This window comes from Aspergillus lucknowensis (genome assembly GCF_044049455.1).
Source record: "Aspergillus lucknowensis strain CBS 449.75 chromosome Unknown BJX67scaffold_41, whole genome shotgun sequence".
NCBI lineage: Eukaryota > Fungi > Ascomycota > Eurotiomycetes > Eurotiales > Aspergillaceae > Aspergillus > Aspergillus lucknowensis.
Window position 1 is genome coordinate 78076 of NW_027263585.1, and position 18361 is coordinate 96436.

At 52.1% G+C, this 18361-nt stretch overlaps 7 protein-coding genes across 7 annotated transcripts; 4 read left to right on the forward strand and 3 right to left on the reverse strand.

Moving 5' to 3' along the window:
- Positions 1-399: 399 nt before the first annotated feature.
- BJX67DRAFT_223480 (uncharacterized protein) lies at positions 400-1450 on the reverse strand. The gene has a single exon (XM_071025783.1). It carries the CDS (start codon positions 1237-1239, stop codon positions 694-696), a length of 546 nt encoding a protein of 181 aa, XP_070883329.1. The 5' UTR covers positions 1240-1450; the 3' UTR covers positions 400-693.
- Positions 1451-2079: 629 nt separating this feature from the next.
- Positions 2080-4788, forward strand: BJX67DRAFT_223498 (putative C6 transcription factor). Its single transcript, XM_071025785.1, has 3 exons — positions 2080-2476; positions 2548-3658; positions 3708-4788. The coding sequence occupies exons 1-3, from the start codon at positions 2253-2255 to the stop codon at positions 4707-4709; spliced, it is 2337 nt and encodes a 778-aa protein (XP_070883330.1). The 5' UTR covers positions 2080-2252; the 3' UTR covers positions 4710-4788.
- A 290-nt stretch (positions 4789-5078) lies between these two features.
- Positions 5079-7182, forward strand: BJX67DRAFT_223721 (glycosylphosphatidylinositol-alpha 1,4 mannosyltransferase I). Its single transcript, XM_071025787.1, has 3 exons — positions 5079-6339; positions 6604-6711; positions 6859-7182. The coding sequence occupies exons 1-3, from the start codon at positions 5302-5304 to the stop codon at positions 7009-7011; spliced, it is 1299 nt and encodes a 432-aa protein (XP_070883331.1). The 5' UTR covers positions 5079-5301; the 3' UTR covers positions 7012-7182.
- On the reverse strand, positions 7122-9855 carry BJX67DRAFT_361451 (uncharacterized protein). The gene is made up of 3 exons (XM_071029868.1): positions 9365-9855; positions 8668-9251; positions 7122-8611 (listed from the first exon to the last, which is right to left on the reverse strand). Exons 2-3 carry the CDS (start codon positions 9164-9166, stop codon positions 7353-7355), a joined length of 1758 nt encoding a protein of 585 aa, XP_070883332.1. The 5' UTR covers positions 9167-9251; positions 9365-9855; the 3' UTR covers positions 7122-7352.
- Positions 9856-12709, reverse strand: BJX67DRAFT_361454 (DNA damage response protein RcaA). Its single transcript, XM_071029869.1, has 5 exons — positions 12492-12709; positions 12379-12441; positions 12236-12315; positions 12028-12182; positions 9856-11968 (listed from the first exon to the last, which is right to left on the reverse strand). Exons 1-5 carry the CDS (start codon positions 12526-12528, stop codon positions 10219-10221), a joined length of 2085 nt encoding a protein of 694 aa, XP_070883333.1. The 5' UTR covers positions 12529-12709; the 3' UTR covers positions 9856-10218.
- BJX67DRAFT_361458 (Y-family DNA polymerase) lies at positions 12693-15352 on the forward strand. Its single transcript, XM_071029870.1, has 2 exons — positions 12693-12895; positions 12951-15352. Exons 1-2 carry the CDS (start codon positions 12740-12742, stop codon positions 14661-14663), a joined length of 1869 nt encoding a protein of 622 aa, XP_070883334.1. The 5' UTR covers positions 12693-12739; the 3' UTR covers positions 14664-15352.
- On the forward strand, positions 15353-17704 carry BJX67DRAFT_361460 (uncharacterized protein). Its single transcript, XM_071029871.1, has one exon. It carries the CDS (start codon positions 15595-15597, stop codon positions 17353-17355), a length of 1761 nt encoding a protein of 586 aa, XP_070883335.1. The 5' UTR covers positions 15353-15594; the 3' UTR covers positions 17356-17704.
- The last annotated feature ends 657 nt before the right edge of the window (positions 17705-18361 follow it).

The window sequence follows — 18361 nt, forward strand, 5'->3', positions numbered from 1 at the left end:
CTCTCTTCAGACAATCATGCGACGGTTGACGTTCCCTTTGCGCTTCGCAGACGACGTCTCTCCATTCATCGGTCCGAACGAAGCCGGCAAGTTTGATCCGCAGTGAAGGGGTTTGATCCGCAGTGAAGGGAAACCAAAGAAAAGAGCAATGTCTCCAGGCCGGTCGCTCACAGCCCGAGGGAGGATAATCTCGTTTCATTTTGGCTAAAGACAAGATCATATTCCTCCGAAGTCCCTCGCTTGCGTTGCGTCAGGCAGCTTTCGGATCATCCCGACGCTCAGAAAGATGGCCGAAGTTTCCGATACGAATCATTCATCCTCATCAGGCAATCTCCCGCAGATCAATTACCCATTTCTCCCTAGCCGGCACCAGAACCCCGCGACTGATTCCAGCCAGGATGCGCTAAAACTATCACAAGTGCCTCTTCCGGACCATCGAATGCCTCAAGAAATCGTGACCGGACGCCAGCACTCCTGGGTGCAGACTTGACGCTCTCGTCGGCAGGCCCAGGAGGCGATTAGCTTGCCCCCAGGGTCTTGCCTATATTGGGGGCCAAGAGGTTAAATCCAGACTGACGAGGTGTCCTGGACTTCTTGGATGGTTCTCGGTGAGAATGGAAACCTTGTTGGGAGGAGACAAAGGTTCGAGGCTAGGGCTAGGACTGAAAATCATCGCCACACACGATTTAAAGTTCATCCCGACTGCCGGTCAAGCATGGCATCCGATTCCTGAACTCTTTGTGTTTTCATCTCTGAACCCAAACGCGAATCCTGAGACCCCCATGAGACTCTCCTCTGTCTCAAAACTGCAAGTTCTTTTTTGAGTTTTGACGCCCCAGTTGTCTCAGAAGGATCTGGTGGCGAGAAAACCCCCTCGCTCCCATGATCTCCCAAATCGTGACTTTTCCACTGCCCATTCTTGTCTCCCCTGCAGAAACCATAATTCATGGCCGGCTGTTCTTGTGAAACGAGGAGGAAAACGCCACCAAGATGCGAATCGTAATCTCCTTGCGATTGTGGCTCTGTCCTCGTCTGGAATGTGCTCAGTGGACTTTCGCTGCACCTGCCCACTCTCGGGTCCGAGATTGGGCATCGCATGTCCCGCAAGTGTCTCTTGCAGAATCTCCTGATTGCGGAGAGGAGAGGAACCCAATCGATGTGGGGAATTCTCGGCCGGGGGAAATACTCCATTCGCCACCCCCAGGTCTGGGGTTGCTTCCCAGCCTTCAGTGGAAACATGTGAAGAAAAACAGCACCTCAGATGATCATGCCAGAACTTTCTCTTCTTCTCTCGATCCCCTGAATAAGCTTCATTAAATCCGCGAATATCCGCCTGTGTGTCGTCTATTCTTGGAGGGTGCGGCTTTTTGATCCTTTTTACAGTTCATGGAGTTTGATGGTCAAATCACAAAAACGCCCCCAGCCTCAAGCCAATCCCCGTGCTTCTTGGCATGATTCTGATACACATAATTAAAAGGGAGGGCCAACAGTGACCAAGCGAAGCAAGCACTGCAGGCCAGGCGAGGCAGCGGTCAGAAGGGCCGGGCAAGCGGCAGGCCACCAATTCCTCCTCGTAAGCGTTGCTCGCACACTGCCGGCAGCACCGATGTACCCCCCTGCAATAGCACCGTGATGTAATAATCGCGTTGATCGACCCCTGTCATGTCTGCGTCAGAATCGCAAAATGAGGAGGAGGCGTGGCTAGCCTCGGCGCTTGAACCTGCTGCTTCGTCCAGGAAACTTGGAGGGGGCCAGGGCTGCACCCGTCTGGCTGCAGCGCGGCAGAAGACCTGGGCGCGAGGAGGAATCCGGGGTGGGTGGGGGAAAGAGAAAATTCAGTTGGACCGAAGGAGAGAAAGGATCGGGAGCAATTCGGTGGCACTACTGACGATCCCCAGGGACTGAAGAGTGAAGAGTCAGAGGAGCATCGCCGTGGAGGCAAAGGCGAAGGAATCTGACAACCTTAGACCCCGTATACGGCTGAAAACGTACAATTATCCGGCCTTAAATCGTTCCAAAATCGTTCCCTTTGGCTGAGTCTTATTTCCTCCCCCTCTTCGGCTCTTTTCCCCGCCTTTTCCATACTTGTTCTTTTTTTTTTCTTTTGCGGAACTTGACTTTTCCTGCATCGATACCCACTTCTCTCAAAGGCAATGAATCCTCCGTAGCCACGCTGTCTCCCGCCCATTGACTACTTTTATACTCCATCCCCCCGCCCAGCTTACTCTGGCCCAGGATCCAGGCTTTCAGCAATGTTCCATACTTTCGAGGGTTTCGAAAACCCCGCCGCCTCGACTCCCGCCCGCGGGGGTCGAGAGCGGCAGCCATCCATCGGCCGCCGGGTCACCACTCTGCGTGCCTGTACCTCTTGTCGACATCGCAAAATCAAATGCGACGGTGAAAAGCCCTGCGAGGCCTGTAGGTGGTACAAGAAAGCCGATCTCTGCCATTATTCAGATCCTCGACCATCTCGAAGGTGGGTGTTTGCGCTCCTGGGGTTTCCCCCCTCCCACCCCGACTGCAAGCTCACCAAACCACTCCAAGCAGGCATGTCGAAAAACTATCAACGACGCTCGATGAATACCGAGCTATTCTAGAGAAGCTCTTTCCTGGCGCAACACCAGATGCTCTCCTAAACTTACCGCGCGAGAAACTTGTAGAACTGACCAGCAAAGGGCTGACTGCCGCCCAGACCCAAGGGGCGAGTACTGGAGCACGTGCATCATCACCTGCAACCTCTGTTTCGCACGATGCGCACGTCTCCCCGATATCAAATGAAGATGGGAATCTAGAGCATCTACAGGCTATGCCAGAGGAGTCTAATGACCCTCGGAATCTCAGCCATGAGATTGCAAACACTATATCCGACGATGTCAACGCTTTGTCGCTTTCCACGAGGCAGCCGTCCTCTTATCTTGGAGTCTCGTCTGTCAATGCTGTTCTTAAAACTATTGCTTGGCTGGACCCAGGGGCCGTCTCATATTTTGCCAGTACACCACCAAGCGGCCCGCGTCGAGGGTCCGTAGCCGACATCGCTTCCACAGAGAGTCAGTCCTGGCCTGGCAACGACCAACCCAGCACGCCTCCCCAGGTGCATCTGCAGGTACCTGAGTCCCAACTGCTAGATTCTTACTTCACCTACGTTCAACCCCTAACGCCCATCCTGGATGAGCAATCCTTCCGCGAGACATACGCTTCGGGACATCGGAAAGACGACCGATGGTATTGCTTGCTGAACATGGTCCTGGCCATGGGGAGCATGTGCGCCTCAACGGCAGACGATGTTTCTCACAAGATCTATTACTCTCGATGCAGGGCCTACCTAGATCTGGAATCACTAGGGTCTTCACATCTCGAAACTGTTCAGACTCTCGGTATCCTCGGCGGCTGGTACCTACATTACGTTGCCCAGCCGAACCTAGCATATGCCCTCATGGGTGCCGCTCTTCGCATGGCGGCGACAATGGGCTTGCACAGGGAGTTCGCGGACCAGTCAGATGCGTCTAACAAGCAGAAGTTGGCGACATTAGACCTTAAGCGGAAGGTGTGGTGGACATTGTTCCTTATGGATTGCTGGGGCGGCGCGACCTTGGGACGGCCAACGATGGGCCGATTCGGTCCCGCGATCACAGTCAAGCTTCCTCATCATCGGGAGTCGGTATGTAGCCTAACTCGTGAGAATACGGGCTCCAACTAACTCTATATAGGGAAATGTACTTGATATCCTTCCGTTACTCGAGAATGTTCGATTTTGCAAGATCAGCAACCAGATACAGGACGCCCTTGCAGTTTCTCCGTTGACAAAATACAGCGAGATCATCCACTTCGACAACCAACTCGTGGAGTGGTACAACAGCCTGCCATATATATTAAAAGACCACGAACCCTGCTCCGAAGCGATCTCGAACGCAAGGGAGGTGATGAAATGGCGATATCACGTCCAGCGTATAATTCTCTACCGCCCCACCTTGTTGAGTTATGCCATGCGGCGGGTTCCCTATATTGCGCTGAGATCTGAAGAGCGGACAGCCATCGAGAGGTGCAGAGAAATCGCCGAAACTGCTATCAGGGATATCTCTGCCGCGGCCAAGACTCCGCAAATGTCTGGCTGGAATGCTGTGTGGTTTCTTTTCCAGTCCACTATGATTCCGCTCTTGGGCTTGTTCATCAACGATAACACTGTGACCGATCCACGGGCCACGACAGAAGCATGCCAGGCGCAGGTACAAGATGCTTTACTTGTGTTTGCGCGATTACAGCAAGCAAGTCCAACCGCAAGAAAGACCCTTGATGCGGTTTCCAGAATCTTTGAGGCCAGTAAACGTGGCCCTACCATATCTCTTGAGACCAACAACATGAACGCCAACCCCTCCGCCGCGCGCGAGCCAGGCATTCCCCCAACCATGGCACCGGGGGTTCTTCCTTCCCAAAACGACAACGGACGAGGCTTCGTCGTCACACACGACAGTGGACTCACCGATCCCTTCCCACCGTCAACCATGGATGACCCCAATGGGCAGTATCTGTGGGACTTCCTTAGCTGGAGCGATACCAATCTAGTACCGATGGCAGATATCGATAGCATCAACGATGCGAGCCTTCTTGCTGGGGACGACAAGCATATGAAGTATTCAAACAACGGGTTCTTCGGTAACCAGATGACCGAACCCCCTTTTTTTTCAAACCCATCTATTCCCTATTATTCGTGATTTAATTTAGCGATGAAATTCCTACTTACTGTGGCTGCAAATTTATTCCCAATCTCATCCTCTTTTGTTTGTCAGTGGTTTGTAACCGTCTACTGTATCAACCTTTGTCTCATGATGCCGTATTTCTCTGCTACTTTATATATTTTGCCATTTCACTCTTATACCCAAGCTTTTAAGTCCCACTGCGCCTTTTGGTCCAAGCGATGTATGTATTTATGAGCAATGACTAGGATCGGCAGTTCTGACAATATTATTACACAACTTGTCAATTCGGAGAAAGAGTAACTTCACACCTCCATGGATGTGTTGTTGATGGCTGCTGAGTCAGCTGCGATAGTTGAACGTGCCAAAAGACAACAACCTTGGAAGCACGACTGAATTCCTCAAAACACCCTTCAACATTGCAGATCTACCCCCACAACGATCCTGGAGCGAGGCCTTGTGGGCTGTTGGGCGAGCCAAGCCCATCACTGTATATTAAATGCCTGCTCCGAGCTCGAATTCGTCATCCACCAAGACTCTGAGAGACAAGCATCTCTCAGAACTTGATTGAACACACCACCCCACTTACACCGAGAGACTGCAATTGGCAATGGCATCATTCTTTCGAAACACGTCTCTCGTCTATGGTGCGGCCATCGGCCTCCGTGTCATTCTCCTGTTCCACGGAGCCTGGCAAGATGCCCACTCAACTGTCAAATACACAGACATCGACTACATGGTCTTCACCGATGCATCACGCTATGTGTCTCGGGGTGACTCCCCCTACGCCAGAGACACATATCGCTACACGCCCCTGCTAGCATGGATGCTCCTCCCCACCACCTGGACGATCCCGGGCTTCTTCTCCTTCGGCAAGGCACTCTTCTCCCTCTCCGACGTCATAGCCGGATGGCTTGTCGCTCAATCGCTCGTTCTAACACACAAGATGAGCCCTGAGCGCGCGCTTAAGTACGCGAGTTTCTGGCTGCTGAACCCCATGGTGGCGAATATCAGCACGCGTGGGAGTTCAGAGGGACTCCTGGGCGTCCTCGTCATCGCATTACTCTGGGCAGTCCTGAACCGCAAAGTCACCCTCGCCGGGATTCTCCTTGGCCTTGGTGTCCATTTCAAGATTTACCCCTTGATCTACGGCGTTTCGATCATCTGGTGGATGGACGACACCAAGACCAGCACATCATCGGCAACTCGGGAGGCCAAACCCAAAACCAAGCCCACGAACCCATCCACCCCTGTCGTTTCGCAGATCCTCAACTTCATCACTCCGTGCCGGATTAGGTTAACCCTAGTCTCGCTCCTGACGTTTGCAGCCCTCAATACGGCAATGTACCTGCGCTACGGCACCCCGTTTCTCCAGCACACGTACCTCCACCATTTGACGCGCATCGACCATCGGCATAATTTCTCGCCCTATAGCACCCTCCTTTACCTCTCTGCCGCTGCCGATGGGGCCCCTGCCTCCAGTAGCAGCCGGGGTGGAAGTGGAAACTTCGAATCCCTGGCTTTCATCCCGCAGATGCTTCTGTCCATCATTCTTCTCCCGGTCATTCTGGGGAAAAAGGATCTACCTGGAACGATGCTAGCGCAGACATTTGCTTTTGTGACGTTCAATAAAGTTTGTACGAGCCAGGTATGTCCACCACCACCGCCATCATCTTCATCATCACCACCCTGTATTGTCAGACTGGGTGGCCCAGGCTGGGCTCTTCAATCTCTCATCCATCGGACCCCACTTTCCTCATCTCATCTGGCCCTATCCCAACATCCTGGACTTACAGGGCTATGTCATCCAGCATTCGGAGCTTCCTTCCCTTCCTCTTCCTTCCCCCACCACCCCAGCAGACGATACCCGCGCACAAACCCGGAGCTAACTCACGAATTAACTCAAAAATAGTATTTCCTCTGGTACCTGATCTTCCTCCCCTTCTACCTCCCCACCTCATCTCTCCTCCAAAAGCCGCGATTGGGTCTCCTCGTTGCCCTGCTTTGGGTTATTGGCCAGGTATTTTCTCCTCCCTTCCCCCGTCTCCCCTCCAACTCTGTCTCATATCTCCGTGCTCGGGAGAGCGCACGATACGACAGCAAAAAAAAGAAAGAAAAGAAAAAGGCCATGACGCTAACGTGCAAATCTTCCACGTACGAAATATAGGCCCTCTGGCTGCAGCAGGGATTCTATTTAGAGTTTCTCGGTGCCTCGAGTTTCGTGCCTGGCCTGTTCCTCGCGTCATTGGGGTTCTTCGCGGTGAATGTGTGGATTTTGGGCATTATTGTTTCCGATATCCGGGGTTGTTCCCCTGTTTAATTTCGAAAGTGGATTTTGTGTTACCCACCCTGTTGTGATTCTTCAGGGGAGATGGGATGGGTTGTTGTGTCCGATATATTGATAGATATGTATGTGACTTTGGGTTTCAGATAGATGAGAAAATCGTATTGGTCTGAAGCTTTCTTTCTTCTTCTTTAACTTACAATTATGTGAAGCTAATATTGGTTACCATCTGATGAGGAAATACTCTCACAATAGAATAAGACCTAGGTATGAAAACCAGGAGTCGTCTTTTTTTTACATTATGAAGGGGTTCCTGTTTAAGGTATGGCCACAACGAAGAGAATCTGGACGTTTGCGTTTCCCTTTCCATCTTGTGTTCAGGGCTTCGGTACGTCGGCTATGATTCTGTATGTTGATGCGTGGATGCTGAGTGGTCGCGTGCGGGGATACATGGCACCCACGATCTGATGGTTGAGTCCGTACTGCGGGAATATGCCGTCAGTGAGCTTAAGGAACTCAGCGTCTGGGCGGGACGCATGCAGTGATTCCAGGATTGGCTCGTTCCAGAGGCCCGTGCACTGGTTGTCCACCAGCTGGAAGTAGGGATTTAGAGGGGGACAGGCCGAGTCCAAGTCGATGAAGCGGATGCGCAAGTAATTCAATTCTGGATGAAGTTGAAGACTTTGGATTGCCCCGATCACGAGCTTTTCGAAGGCTCGGATGAAGTTCAGGTTAGTGATTCCTGAGAATTCGTCAAGGAACGGCAAACCCGGGTGCAGTTTCTTGTCTCGGCAACAGGTCTTTACCACAAGGTCCAAGGACTTGAGTTTCGATTTCGATGGCCAGGTGCTCATGAAGTTTCGAGTGGAGTCAAATAGACATGCACAGACTTTGCCCGTGAACGTGAGGGACTCCAACCGTGGCGCCACTTCTCCGAGCAGACGACATAAATGTGGTGGGTTGACCCCGTCACCAAGCCAGCGACTCTGGGAATTGTCTTTGTTACAGAAGCCCTCGAGACTGACGTTTATGTGGACTAACGACGGAGGGAGACGACGTAAGATGCTCGCAATTGTTTCATAACCCTCGACCTTTGGCTTCGCATAGGAACAGTGCCATTCACGCACACTCGGCAGTGCTTGGGAGAGGGTGCACCAGTGTTGGTGATCACGCATGATGTTCCAGGCTCCTCGCATGACAAATGTCTGGATGTCTGGCAGCATCGGCAGGCGTTGGTGGCCACGGCCGGAACGATCGTTGCGGAAGTGGCGCACCATTGGCGGCTTCTTGCAATGACCGCCCTCCAGCGTGAGGATGCGAGCTTCCGGAAAAACTGCCTGGACATGGAGAAACATCTCTTCCAGCGAGGCGTTGTGGCTGGCATAATGATATTTGTAGTCAGTCGTGGGGCTTGACTCGGTATCATCCCAAGCCTCAACAGCAGTTGCATCAGCCAAATCAGCGTCCTCATCGTTGAATCGTCTCGGTGGAACGTGGCGGGGTGGATGCTTGACAGCTCGTTGACCCCATACGGGTATCCATATCTCCACATGACGGACGTACGGCGCCAGATGAGGATGCGCACGAAACCAGCGTGCACTCGCTTCCAGCTCATCTGTGGTACCCTTGAGTTTGACTGTGGGGAGAGGATGTTAGCGATAGAGCAGGCCTTCATTCCAATTGCTCACTGACTGTGTCTGTAGATTCGATCTTGCACCAAGACCCTCCACACCTGCGAGATTAAAGCGAGATTGGAGAGAGCTTTTCGTCTTGGGTGGCGTAACGATTTATTCCAGCTCCGTGCAGGGGACTTCACGCAACTCGAGGTCGTAAGGGCGGATGCGCGCTCGCCAAACAGGTAGTCGAGGATGGTTTCGTGGATTTCTACCGGCAGATGTTCAAACTGAATCTTGGATCCACCCTTTAACGGTGTCTCAGGTGACTGCACATCCTCCATCTCGGTATCTACTGGGGAATGGGTCCAGGTCGGGGAGTCCGGACCCACGGGGTCGGTGAAAGGGCCATCGTGGGTCGGTATCTCGGCGCTTGTGCTTCGAGTAGATTTTGAGGATGGAATGGTATTCGATAAGGAGGAGGCTCTTTCGAGGGCATTGACCGAAACAGGTCGAGGCGGAGGGATGGCGGAGATCATGAAAGGAGAGGATGGGGACGAGAGCAATTCGGTGGTCATGATGGGTCTGGGAGGAAGGGGAGGAAGGAGGACCTAAAAAACGCCAAGCAGAAGTCAAGATCGTCAATCGTTCAAAGAGGAAGGGCTATGGTGAAACCCAGGTTAGCAAGGCGGATACGATCGAGGAGATAAGAAGAAAGAAAGAATAAAGAGAGAAGAGGAAAAAGAAAAGAATTGAAAAAGTGACGCTGAACATACTCAAGGCGGCTTGGAGGGTGTCGAGAGGTGGAGAGAACGAGAGGTGCACGACCGACGCAATTATAAGTGCCGAGTGGGCGGGAAGCAAGAATAAGCAAGTCGAATCACGACCAGCCAACGTGGTCCATGATGGAGATGATGCTGCGTTGGGAGCGTATGTGTTGGTTGATGGCGACAGAATTAGGCCGTCAGGCAGCGTCAAGCACGAAGAGGGAGTGGATGAGAGGGTAAGAAGTGCAGGGAGCGATAAGAAGCAGCGGGTGAGAAGATTCGGGAGAGAAAGTCACCCCCGAAGACGAAGGAGAGGATGAACTGGAGAGGATGATGATGATGGAAGGGCTGAGGAGAAGATGGAATGTTCTGAGGAGAAGAGCATGCGCATCAACAAATTATTGAAAGCCTTGAAGCCTGGGTCAGATGATCTTCGCCGTGATGCCATCCCATCGCCTTGTGTTAAAAGCAGGGCGAGACTCCTTCCATTTATTGATCGGTGTTGTGTCTGGACCGGATTCCCCCTTCACTCTTCATCCTTTCGCGATCATATTCGGGGCTTGACTCCGCTGGCCTCGAAACACACTGAGCATTCCGTTCCAATCGGTCACAATTTGGGGTGAAGACTTCCCGATAAAAAGACCCTTCGAGCCGAAGATCTAGCCTCGCGTCTGGACTTCGGCTGGCGCTCTAGCCTTATTCGACGGCTTCAATATCGATGCAAACTATTCACTTCCACAACCACCGAAACAGCTAGTGGCGGACTGCAGCGAGATTCAAGGTGCAAAGAGAAAAGAATTGAGATTGGGCGTCTCGGCAGATCCAAAATTATATAAATAGCTGGTCTTGGGAAATATGAGAAATCATCGCCTGCGACGAAACCGAAATCGAAGCTCATCATCACTATCAGAATCCCTTGCCTCTCGCACTCGTTTCTGACTCTTCTGTGTCGTGGTCCTTTCTGATTCACTTTGGCCGAGTGACCGTTGCTGCGACGGTTCGCTAGCTGCCTGGCTGGCTGTATGCTCCCTGTCGTTCTCCCGAGAGCCCCTGTCGCTAGGTTGGTGGCTACTCACCCAGTAGTGATCTCCGATCCCGAAGCCTCTCCGTGCGACTTCTTCCAAGGGAACGATAACAGCTTGGATTCTACGACGTGGCTGGCTGGGGTCGCCCTTCCGACGGAACTTCTTGAAGTTCTTCCTTCCGTTCCACCGCTCATCCCATCGACCATTATGGTGGTCGTAGTCGGCCCTTTTCGCTGGCATTTCCATTTCTTCCACAATAGCAAGACCCTTCAATTTTTCCACGTCTACGTCCCTGAGCGAACTTTGAAGAAGTTCTTCCTCCTGTTGGCGTCGCTCACGTGCGGCATCCTCCTCCGCTTCTCGGTGTTGTCGGGCTGCTTCTAATACATCGAGCTTTTGACGCTTTGGTCGGGGCACTTCCTCCGATTTTGGACGAGAACTAGACTCTTCCAGACTTCGTTGGGAGGTCTCTGCCCGCCGGCGCTTCATTGCGCTAGCACCTGGGAGCAAACTGGAAACCATGTCCTCCTCCTCTTGAATGCTGTCTAGATGTTGAGATTGAAACTCAGAAGAATTCTCTAGAGGCATGGGAGGCGGAGACTCTACGGAGTCTTCTACCTCCGGAGCATAGGCTGGGATAGAGTTGATGTCAAACCCATCATCGAATGTCTTCATTTTGCTGACGTACTTGCGCGGCCGTGTACTTTTACCCTTCTTTGACGACTGGCTCACTTTCTCTGGCGGTTGAGAGTCGGCAACAACTCGAGCATCTTCGCCGACCGGCGGGGGGCCTGATGGGGGTTCCGACGTGGGCTCCACATCCATCTCGACAGGTAAAGGTCGACACAGGACGGAGGCATCGTTTGTTAAAATCGCATTAAGAAACTCGCGTTGCTCAATGACGCGTTGGTCGGTCATAAGAGCAACCTGGTTGCCCAACTCTATAGACCACTGCTCTTGTGTCTTTGACCGAAACCGTACAAGCACCACCCTTCCGCTTCCTTCCCTCTCGGATCCGAAGCCTTTCTGACCAGCCGCATTCCTCATAAACTCGACGATTTCCTCTGCGGTGGTGGCGCAATCTTGTACTTTAAAATATAAAGCCCTTCCACGTCCGTTCGTGATTGGTGGTTTTAAGAGATCGTACTGCCCCTCGTCACCGAAAACAAAGGTATAACCTTCAAAGATGTTCATCCGCTCCATGTTCGGTGCAAAAGCATCCTCTGACACACTGACAACTTCCTTTCCTGGGGGAGGAAGATGTGATATTGCGTCGGGCCACGCGGCATCAAAGTCAATTTCTAACAGAGACAGACTTTCGAGATTATCGAGATCACTCGGAGTTGCGGCGTAGACTAGGGCGTCGACGAATGATTCCTTCACAATGAATTTGCCATTGACCAAGGCTTGCAATCCTTTGGCAGTATTCCGCTTCGTTTGAACGACGTGCGTCGTGGCATCGACCACGTAATCCTCAATGGCTTTGATATCTAGGTCTTCAAGCCTGGAGCGGAAGGCCGACAAAGCCTTCTTGGCCTTTTCATTAGAAGAAAAGGAGAAGGTTAAGACCGTGGGTTCCCATTTTATTCTAGATACGGCGCAGGAATGAGCTTCTCTCCCGGTGTTATGCGACTTCAAGAGACTCACCGCAGTAAAGATTTGCTATAGTTGCCCAGCTGGATAGTATGCTCTTTACCATTCAACTTCTTGGCTTCCCCTTGTATCCGTTCGCCGTCGACTATTGTGCCATACTTAGTCTGCTGGTCGCTGATGAGGATATCTCTTTTTGCGTTAATCCTCCCCTATACCACGTCAGTCACGAAGGACTCGCTAGCGATTGCTCCGACCATCTTACTGAATCACCAGCTTTAACAGGCGATACCTCGATCACCAGATGTTTTCGCGAGACGGATTGTGCGGGGATAGCATGTCGAACTACCAGACACCTCCATTAGTAAAAATTAGCCAGCGGGAAAGAGAGGAGTAGGGTAGGTGTACCTCCGTCCTTTTTGTACCGACCGAAAAGGTATTTCCTGCCAGGTCGCAGCCACACGCGCTTGCCTTGAAACCGTTAGGAATCAAGCAGAATATGGTTTCAGGGGGTCAATCACCATCCAGAAAGTCGCCGTCCGAATCAAGTATCCACATGGAGGGCACGATAACTGCAGACTTAGTGCTCGCATGACGAGGTTGATGGGAGCTTTGAATTAGATCAAGGAATCGAACGACGCACGTGCGACGCCATGGGAAACGCGTGAGCACGTGATTTGACTGCCTAATGCTACCTGGTTTGGAAATCGGCAAGCATCCGGCTCGTTGTCGTGTCTTCCTTCTCCTTCACGTCAGCAATAATGATTCCATGGAGGAGGGAAGAGAACCCCGGGGCAAAGCGCCTGAACAAAACCCCAATTCTTTGCCGTCGGATCAAGTTCCGAAAGGGAACGAAAGCTTGAAGTATCACCTTCTCGGTCCTTCTTTGACCAAGGCAGGCCAAGAGTCAGTCGATCAAAATAAGGTGAGGAGAAAATTCATATTGTACAACTCGCCTTCGGTAAAACTGAGTGTAGTAGGTCTCAGAAATAATTTACAACGCTTCTAAGGGCTCCAAGTTCTTCAATCATGAGCAGGATCGCGACCGTGTCCTTACTGAGAAGATCCAGCGAATCCTGAAAGAGAAGTCTCGTCTGGAGAGCCTCAACTTATCGATCGATCTAAAATTGGCTGACCAACTCTTCGCTGAACTGGAATCAACCCGAGATCTCTCCCAGTATGTTGTTCACGTGGACTGCGACGCATTCTTTGCTGCGGTTGAAGAGCTTGACCGGCCCGAGCTGAAGACTGTGCCCATGGCTGTCGGGAAAGGCGTTCTCACTACGTGTAACTACGAAGCCCGGAAATTCGGCTGCAGAAGCGGCATGGCAACATTTGTAGCGATGAAGCTCTGCCCGCAGCTCATTTGCCTTCCTCAAAATTTTGAGAAGTATACCGCGAAGGCTCAAGAAATTCGGGCAATTCTTGCCCGGTATGATCCGAATTTCGAGAGCGCGAGTATCGACGAAGCGTACCTGAATATCACCTCTTACTGCACCGAGCACCAACTCAATGCTGAAGAAGCAGTTTCTCATATGCGGGCGGAAATTCTTGAGACGACCAAGATCTCGGTTTCTGCTGGAATTGCAGCGAATGCGAAGATAGCAAAAATTTCGTCAAACCGCAATAAGCCAAACGGCCAGTTTTGTGTACCGAATACTCGGGATGCTATCATGGAGTTCATGAGGGAATTACCGATGCGTAAAGTCAATGGCGTGGGCCGGGTGTTCGAGCGGGAACTAGACGCAATCGGCGTCAAAACGTGCGGCGACATCTACCCCCAGCGCGCGTTCTTAGCGAAACTCTTCGGTGAAAAGGCATTTCATTTTCTGGCGCAGTGCTATCTTGGTTTAGGGAGGACAAAGATCCAGCCGGCGGAAAGCTATGAGCGCAAAAGTGTCGGCACTGAGAGGACCTTTCATGAAATCAGCACCAAGGAAGAATTCCGGGAAAAGCTTTGGTCTTGTGCCCAAGAACTTGAGAAAGATCTTTCTCGAACTCAGTTCAAAGGGCGCACATTGGTTCTCAAAGTTAAATTAGCCTCATTCGAGGTTTTGACTCGACAGTATCAGCCTACAAGGGCCGTGTCCACTGCCAAGGAGCTCTTCACGTCTGCGCTTCCCATGCTGGAAAAGCTCGAGAAAGAGGTCCCGAGTATGAGACTCCGGTTACTTGGTATTCGATGCACAAACCTAGTCAGTACCAAGAAGTTCAACATGGATTTCTTCGGTTCCGCTGCCCGGCGTAAACCTGTGCAAGACGCCACAGGCGACCCTACCCGAGAACAGGAAATCAGTGCAGAAGAAGCGTTCGAAAAAGCCGCTAGGGAGGAGTTTCAAGATGAGATGAATGATCTTGAAAAGCTCAGTCAGGAGATACCTGAGAATGACGTCGATCAGACTGGGGAAAGTCTAAACCTGGCCATTACCGAGAGGATACAGGATCAACCACAGTACTGGGACTGCCCGATCTGCTCGATGCCACAAGTCGCAGATGACAGGCAATTTAACGACCATGTGGACTATTGTTTATCGAAACAGACGATTAAAGAAGCTGTTCAAGACGACTCACCACAACTACAGCCAGAGACCCAACCACAGGCCCAATCAGCACCAGCTAGTAGCACGCGGAAGCGAAAGCCCGCAGCTCGAGACACCCTAGATCCACGCCAGAAACGCCTGTTCTTCGCTTGATCTCACATGAAGCTGGCTATCCAGCCTTGCATGATCATCACGGAAGCTAATTGCAAACAAACTCGGAATCATCGGAATTCCCGTGGTCCGCTGGCACTCGGGATAAATTACTGAGGTCGCTGCGAAAAGGAAAATACATCACCGAAGAGCTCCTTGCTTCTCCCGGTGCTTGACGCCCACGCATCGTGCATGTCTTTCGGCCTGGAAGCAGCGAACGAAGATATCGAGAGGGTGTCTTGGGACTGAGACAATATACATCAGCCCCCTCCCTTCTTTTTAAGGGTTAAAAACTTGGTATGTATTCGTCATACCATTCATTGGGAGATATAGCTCTGGAGTTTCGTACACCGACTGTGAATAGTAACCTTGGAACCACCATTAGCTTGACTTTGGCCCTCCCTGGTCGGCCCTATCGAGGTGGGGCGATATACTCGTAAAGTGTGTAGCTTCCAAGTCGTCCAACGGTCGGAAAGGCGTGGCTGGGTTTGCGGGAGAATTCCCGCTGGCCCAGGCATTCCAGGGGATTTGCAGCTCGAGCCTCACCCTCAAGAGATTGATAATTATTTCCTTGAAAGCCGTTGCCCAGCCCCTTGGAATGCTCGCGTCGGCTGTGCTTCGATGCGGTGAAAATCGACTAGGCCGTTTTGGGCGTGGATAAACATCGTCAACGGGTGGTCAGGGCTGTCTGGTCTCGCGGCAAAATATCTCCGCGCATCATTCGTCTCGTCATAAATCTTCATCCTCACCACTTCACCCTTGATCTTGTCGCGTCCGTCTTGTCTGCGAACTTTTCTAGGTGGACTTTCCATTGATTATCGGCCGTTACGCTTCCGCTGTCAGCTGGCTGGTGCCACCATGCTTGCAGATCATCGTGGGGTGCTGCAATGCCGAGAGAACTCGCCGTCCTGCCCACGCTTCGAATCCAGCAGATATGGCCTTCGATAAACAGAACAATGGCCACATTGCCAAACCATTCACTCCCACACTTAGTGCAGCATTTACCAGGGCGAATAAATCTCCTTTGACACCTAAGCTAGCCGCTCCATCCACTGCCCGCGCCCCGAAACGACTTGCCCCTTCAGACAATCCCGGTTGCACCCCGTCGAGACAAGCTCCAGAACCGTCCTACCTTGGTTCGAATGTCACACCTCGATCAGGTCCCCGGAATAGCAGACGTGATGGCCCAATCCTCTCAGCGGGCAGTGCGGCGGCAAATGGGCTACACTCACCGCAATCAGCCTTCATTCAACCGACCCAAGCGCAAGGATTGAATACAAGGGTGAGCCGGGCGGACCGCAGTCCTGTTCGCACGGGTGGGAAGATTGAGCCCTCAAGGACTGCGAGGGCTAAGACCTTGACCGCCGATTCGAATACTGCGTCCCGCCCTCATTCATCGACCGATTTCTCGGTAGGATCTCCGATGTTCTTTCATGCTAGCGATGCACGTTCGGTGTCGAGCTCCTCTGACGCGGATGCCCGGTCAAGAGTTTCCGCAAAACCAGCATCACCTGCAACATTTATATACGCGAATGGCCAAGAAGAGAACCAGGCTCCAGCCGACGACGGTGCCAGAGGGCGGTCCTCTGGATTGACCCGTCCTGCTGTTGTGACAACGCCGCCGACAGCTTCGGCTCAGCTGAAGTCCCCGAAACCTAGCAGCTCGTCCCTTCGTCTCTCCGATAGTATTTTCTCTCACGATGAGTTACAGCATGACTCGCCCGAGATACGCTCACTAGTCAACAGTCCCCCGTTGAACACCGTCCTCCTGGGACCGATGCCAGTTACAAGCCACACGAAATCCTCAAGTATTGACACAGCGCGTGGCACGCCTGCCCGAGAAACACCGAAAGAAGGCCTACGGCCGAGTCCTGTGATAATATCAACGTTGGACTCTCAGGTCGAGGAAAACACTCCAGCTTCCGATCTTCTTCCTGCCTTCAGACCACGCATCTTCAGCAATGAATCTACAACCTCTGTCGACAGTCTGGGGTCTGGCTTACAAAGCCCGGTGAAACCCGACAACGCAGGAAGTAGCGCTCCAGTTCTCAGTGCTCGCGTGGAGCGCAAGATTCTCGATCTTGAGATCAGCAACTCATCACTCCTGGCAATCAATAAAACGCTAGAGCGTGAAATGCGGAAGCAGAACGCGGAGCTGCGGAGGTTTCGGCGGCTCAGCCGCTCTGGTCGCCTGTCTATGGTTCCTTCACGCTCAGCCTCGACCACGTTGTCGATCCCGAGTGAGCTCGACGAAGGCGATAGCGAGTTCTCATCAACTCAGTCGCCCGATGAGCTGTCCGACTTGAGTGATGAGGAGTCTATGTTGGATGAAAATTCCCTCGGGCCGGACTCGATAGCCAATGATGACGACGCGCAGCAGAAGCTCCGGGATGAGAAGCGTTTCTTCGTCGATCTTGCGAAGCATCAGGAGCTTCTTGCAGACAGTCAGAAGATGAACCAGAGCCTTAAACGGTGTTTAGGCTGGACGGAAGAACTTATCAAAGATGCTAAGAAGGCCCTTGAGTATAATGTGCACGTTAGCGACGTTCAACTTGGTGGAAGAGTCCTTGGCCCGGATGAGTTGAACGAAGATGGAGAAGGTGGCCGAGGACTTCTCGCGACAAACGTTCTCGCCTCGCCAGAATCTGATATTCGCAGTCTGGATCCTGCGGGCGAGGAAATATCAACTGCATGACCGGACGTCTCTCTTTTCCCTTTCCTTTCCTTTGTTAGCGAGACGACTGCGTTCCCTTTTACAACAGAATTCGCTCTTCTATAATACCCACCCCAGCACGAACCTTGTTTTGAACCAGATACCCCTACAACCCGCACCATTGACCTTGTTCGCTTGCTGACTTATGTATCCATGATTGATACTGGCGCTATGAGTACAGGCTTTCTCTCTTTTATCTCCTTGCGGTTCATCACCTAGTTGTAAAATATACTGGCGATAGACTTACCCGAAGGATCCGCTGTTGACGCGGTTTCTAGTTACCTAGAAGGCCAAACTGACTTGTCTAGAAAAATAATTGCTTCTTTGGGCTACTGGCCTACTATACGATCCTGAGCTGTTTGAGCGAGTTGTTCCATTGACTGACTTGCTGTAACTGAATCAAGTACATGAAGTCCATCCCTAGGTCGACTGTCACAAGGAATCCCAACAACAAACACCACACTCCAACATCCCATGGTGCCACAGCAAATAGCGTAAAGAGCTAGATCAGCCCTTAGAAGAAGCGACAGTCTTGTTTAACCAATACGGCATAACTCACATGCAACAAATTCCCAACATCATACATCCCCATGCTCTTACTTCAAGAACAAGAATAACAGGAAACCCAGACACTCAGCCCTGCCAGCATTCTCTCCTCACGCCTCGGTCGGCCTCTCGTCAGAATCAGCTTCGCGCGTATTATCCACCCGCTCAACCCATTCCTCGCTTGGCTCATCGTCGCTGTGCAGCGGCGCCAAAAAGGATGATGGAAGGGAAAGGAGGCCATACTCGTTCCTGTAGCCTTCCGGCTCCGAAGGAGAGTCGGCTTCGGGGCCGTCCAGGCTGTCCAAGAGAAGCTGGACGTGTTCGATCGCGGCCCGAATGCCCTGGTAGAATGAGTCGCTGTCGCTGTCGCTGTCGCTGTCGTCCTCAGTGTCTCTCTCAGTGTCGCTCTCAGTGTCGCTCTCAGTGTCGCTCTCAGTGTCGC

Excerpts from the sequence above, each read along its gene's own strand:
- BJX67DRAFT_223480 (XM_071025783.1), bottom strand. The coding sequence starts at position 1,239 with ATGTTTCCACTGAAGGCTGGGAAGCAACCCCAGACCTGGGGGTGGCGA.
- BJX67DRAFT_223498 (XM_071025785.1), top strand. The coding sequence starts at position 2,253 with ATGTTCCATACTTTCGAGGGTTTCGAAAACCCCGCCGCCTCGACTCCC. Across the intron at positions 2,477-2,547 it reads GATCCTCGACCATCTCGAAG|GCATGTCGAAAAACTATCAA; the intron begins GTGGGTGTTTGC and ends CACTCCAAGCAG. Across the intron at positions 3,659-3,707 it reads TTCCTCATCATCGGGAGTCG|GGAAATGTACTTGATATCCT; the intron begins GTATGTAGCCTA and ends AACTCTATATAG.
- BJX67DRAFT_223721 (XM_071025787.1), top strand. The coding sequence starts at position 5,302 with ATGGCATCATTCTTTCGAAACACGTCTCTCGTCTATGGTGCGGCCATC. Across the intron at positions 6,340-6,603 it reads ATAAAGTTTGTACGAGCCAG|TATTTCCTCTGGTACCTGAT; the intron begins GTATGTCCACCA and ends ACTCAAAAATAG. Across the intron at positions 6,712-6,858 it reads TGCTTTGGGTTATTGGCCAG|GCCCTCTGGCTGCAGCAGGG; the intron begins GTATTTTCTCCT and ends TACGAAATATAG.
- BJX67DRAFT_361451 (XM_071029868.1), bottom strand. The coding sequence starts at position 9,166 with ATGACCACCGAATTGCTCTCGTCCCCATCCTCTCCTTTCATGATCTCC. Across the intron at positions 8,612-8,667 it reads AGATCGAATCTACAGACACA|TCAAACTCAAGGGTACCACA; the intron begins GTCAGTGAGCAA and ends CTCTCCCCACAG.
- BJX67DRAFT_361454 (XM_071029869.1), bottom strand. The coding sequence starts at position 12,528 with ATGTGGATACTTGATTCGGACGGCGACTTTCTGGATG. Across the intron at positions 12,442-12,491 it reads GGACGGCGACTTTCTGGATG|GCAAGCGCGTGTGGCTGCGA; the intron begins GTGATTGACCCC and ends AACGGTTTCAAG. Across the intron at positions 12,316-12,378 it reads TCGGTACAAAAAGGACGGAG|TTCGACATGCTATCCCCGCA; the intron begins GTACACCTACCC and ends GGTGTCTGGTAG.
- BJX67DRAFT_361458 (XM_071029870.1), top strand. The coding sequence starts at position 12,740 with ATGGAGGAGGGAAGAGAACCCCGGGGCAAAGCGCCTGAACAAAACCCC. Across the intron at positions 12,896-12,950 it reads AGTCAGTCGATCAAAATAAG|GTCTCAGAAATAATTTACAA; the intron begins GTGAGGAGAAAA and ends TGAGTGTAGTAG.
- BJX67DRAFT_361460 (XM_071029871.1), top strand. The coding sequence starts at position 15,595 with ATGGCCTTCGATAAACAGAACAATGGCCACATTGCCAAACCATTCACT.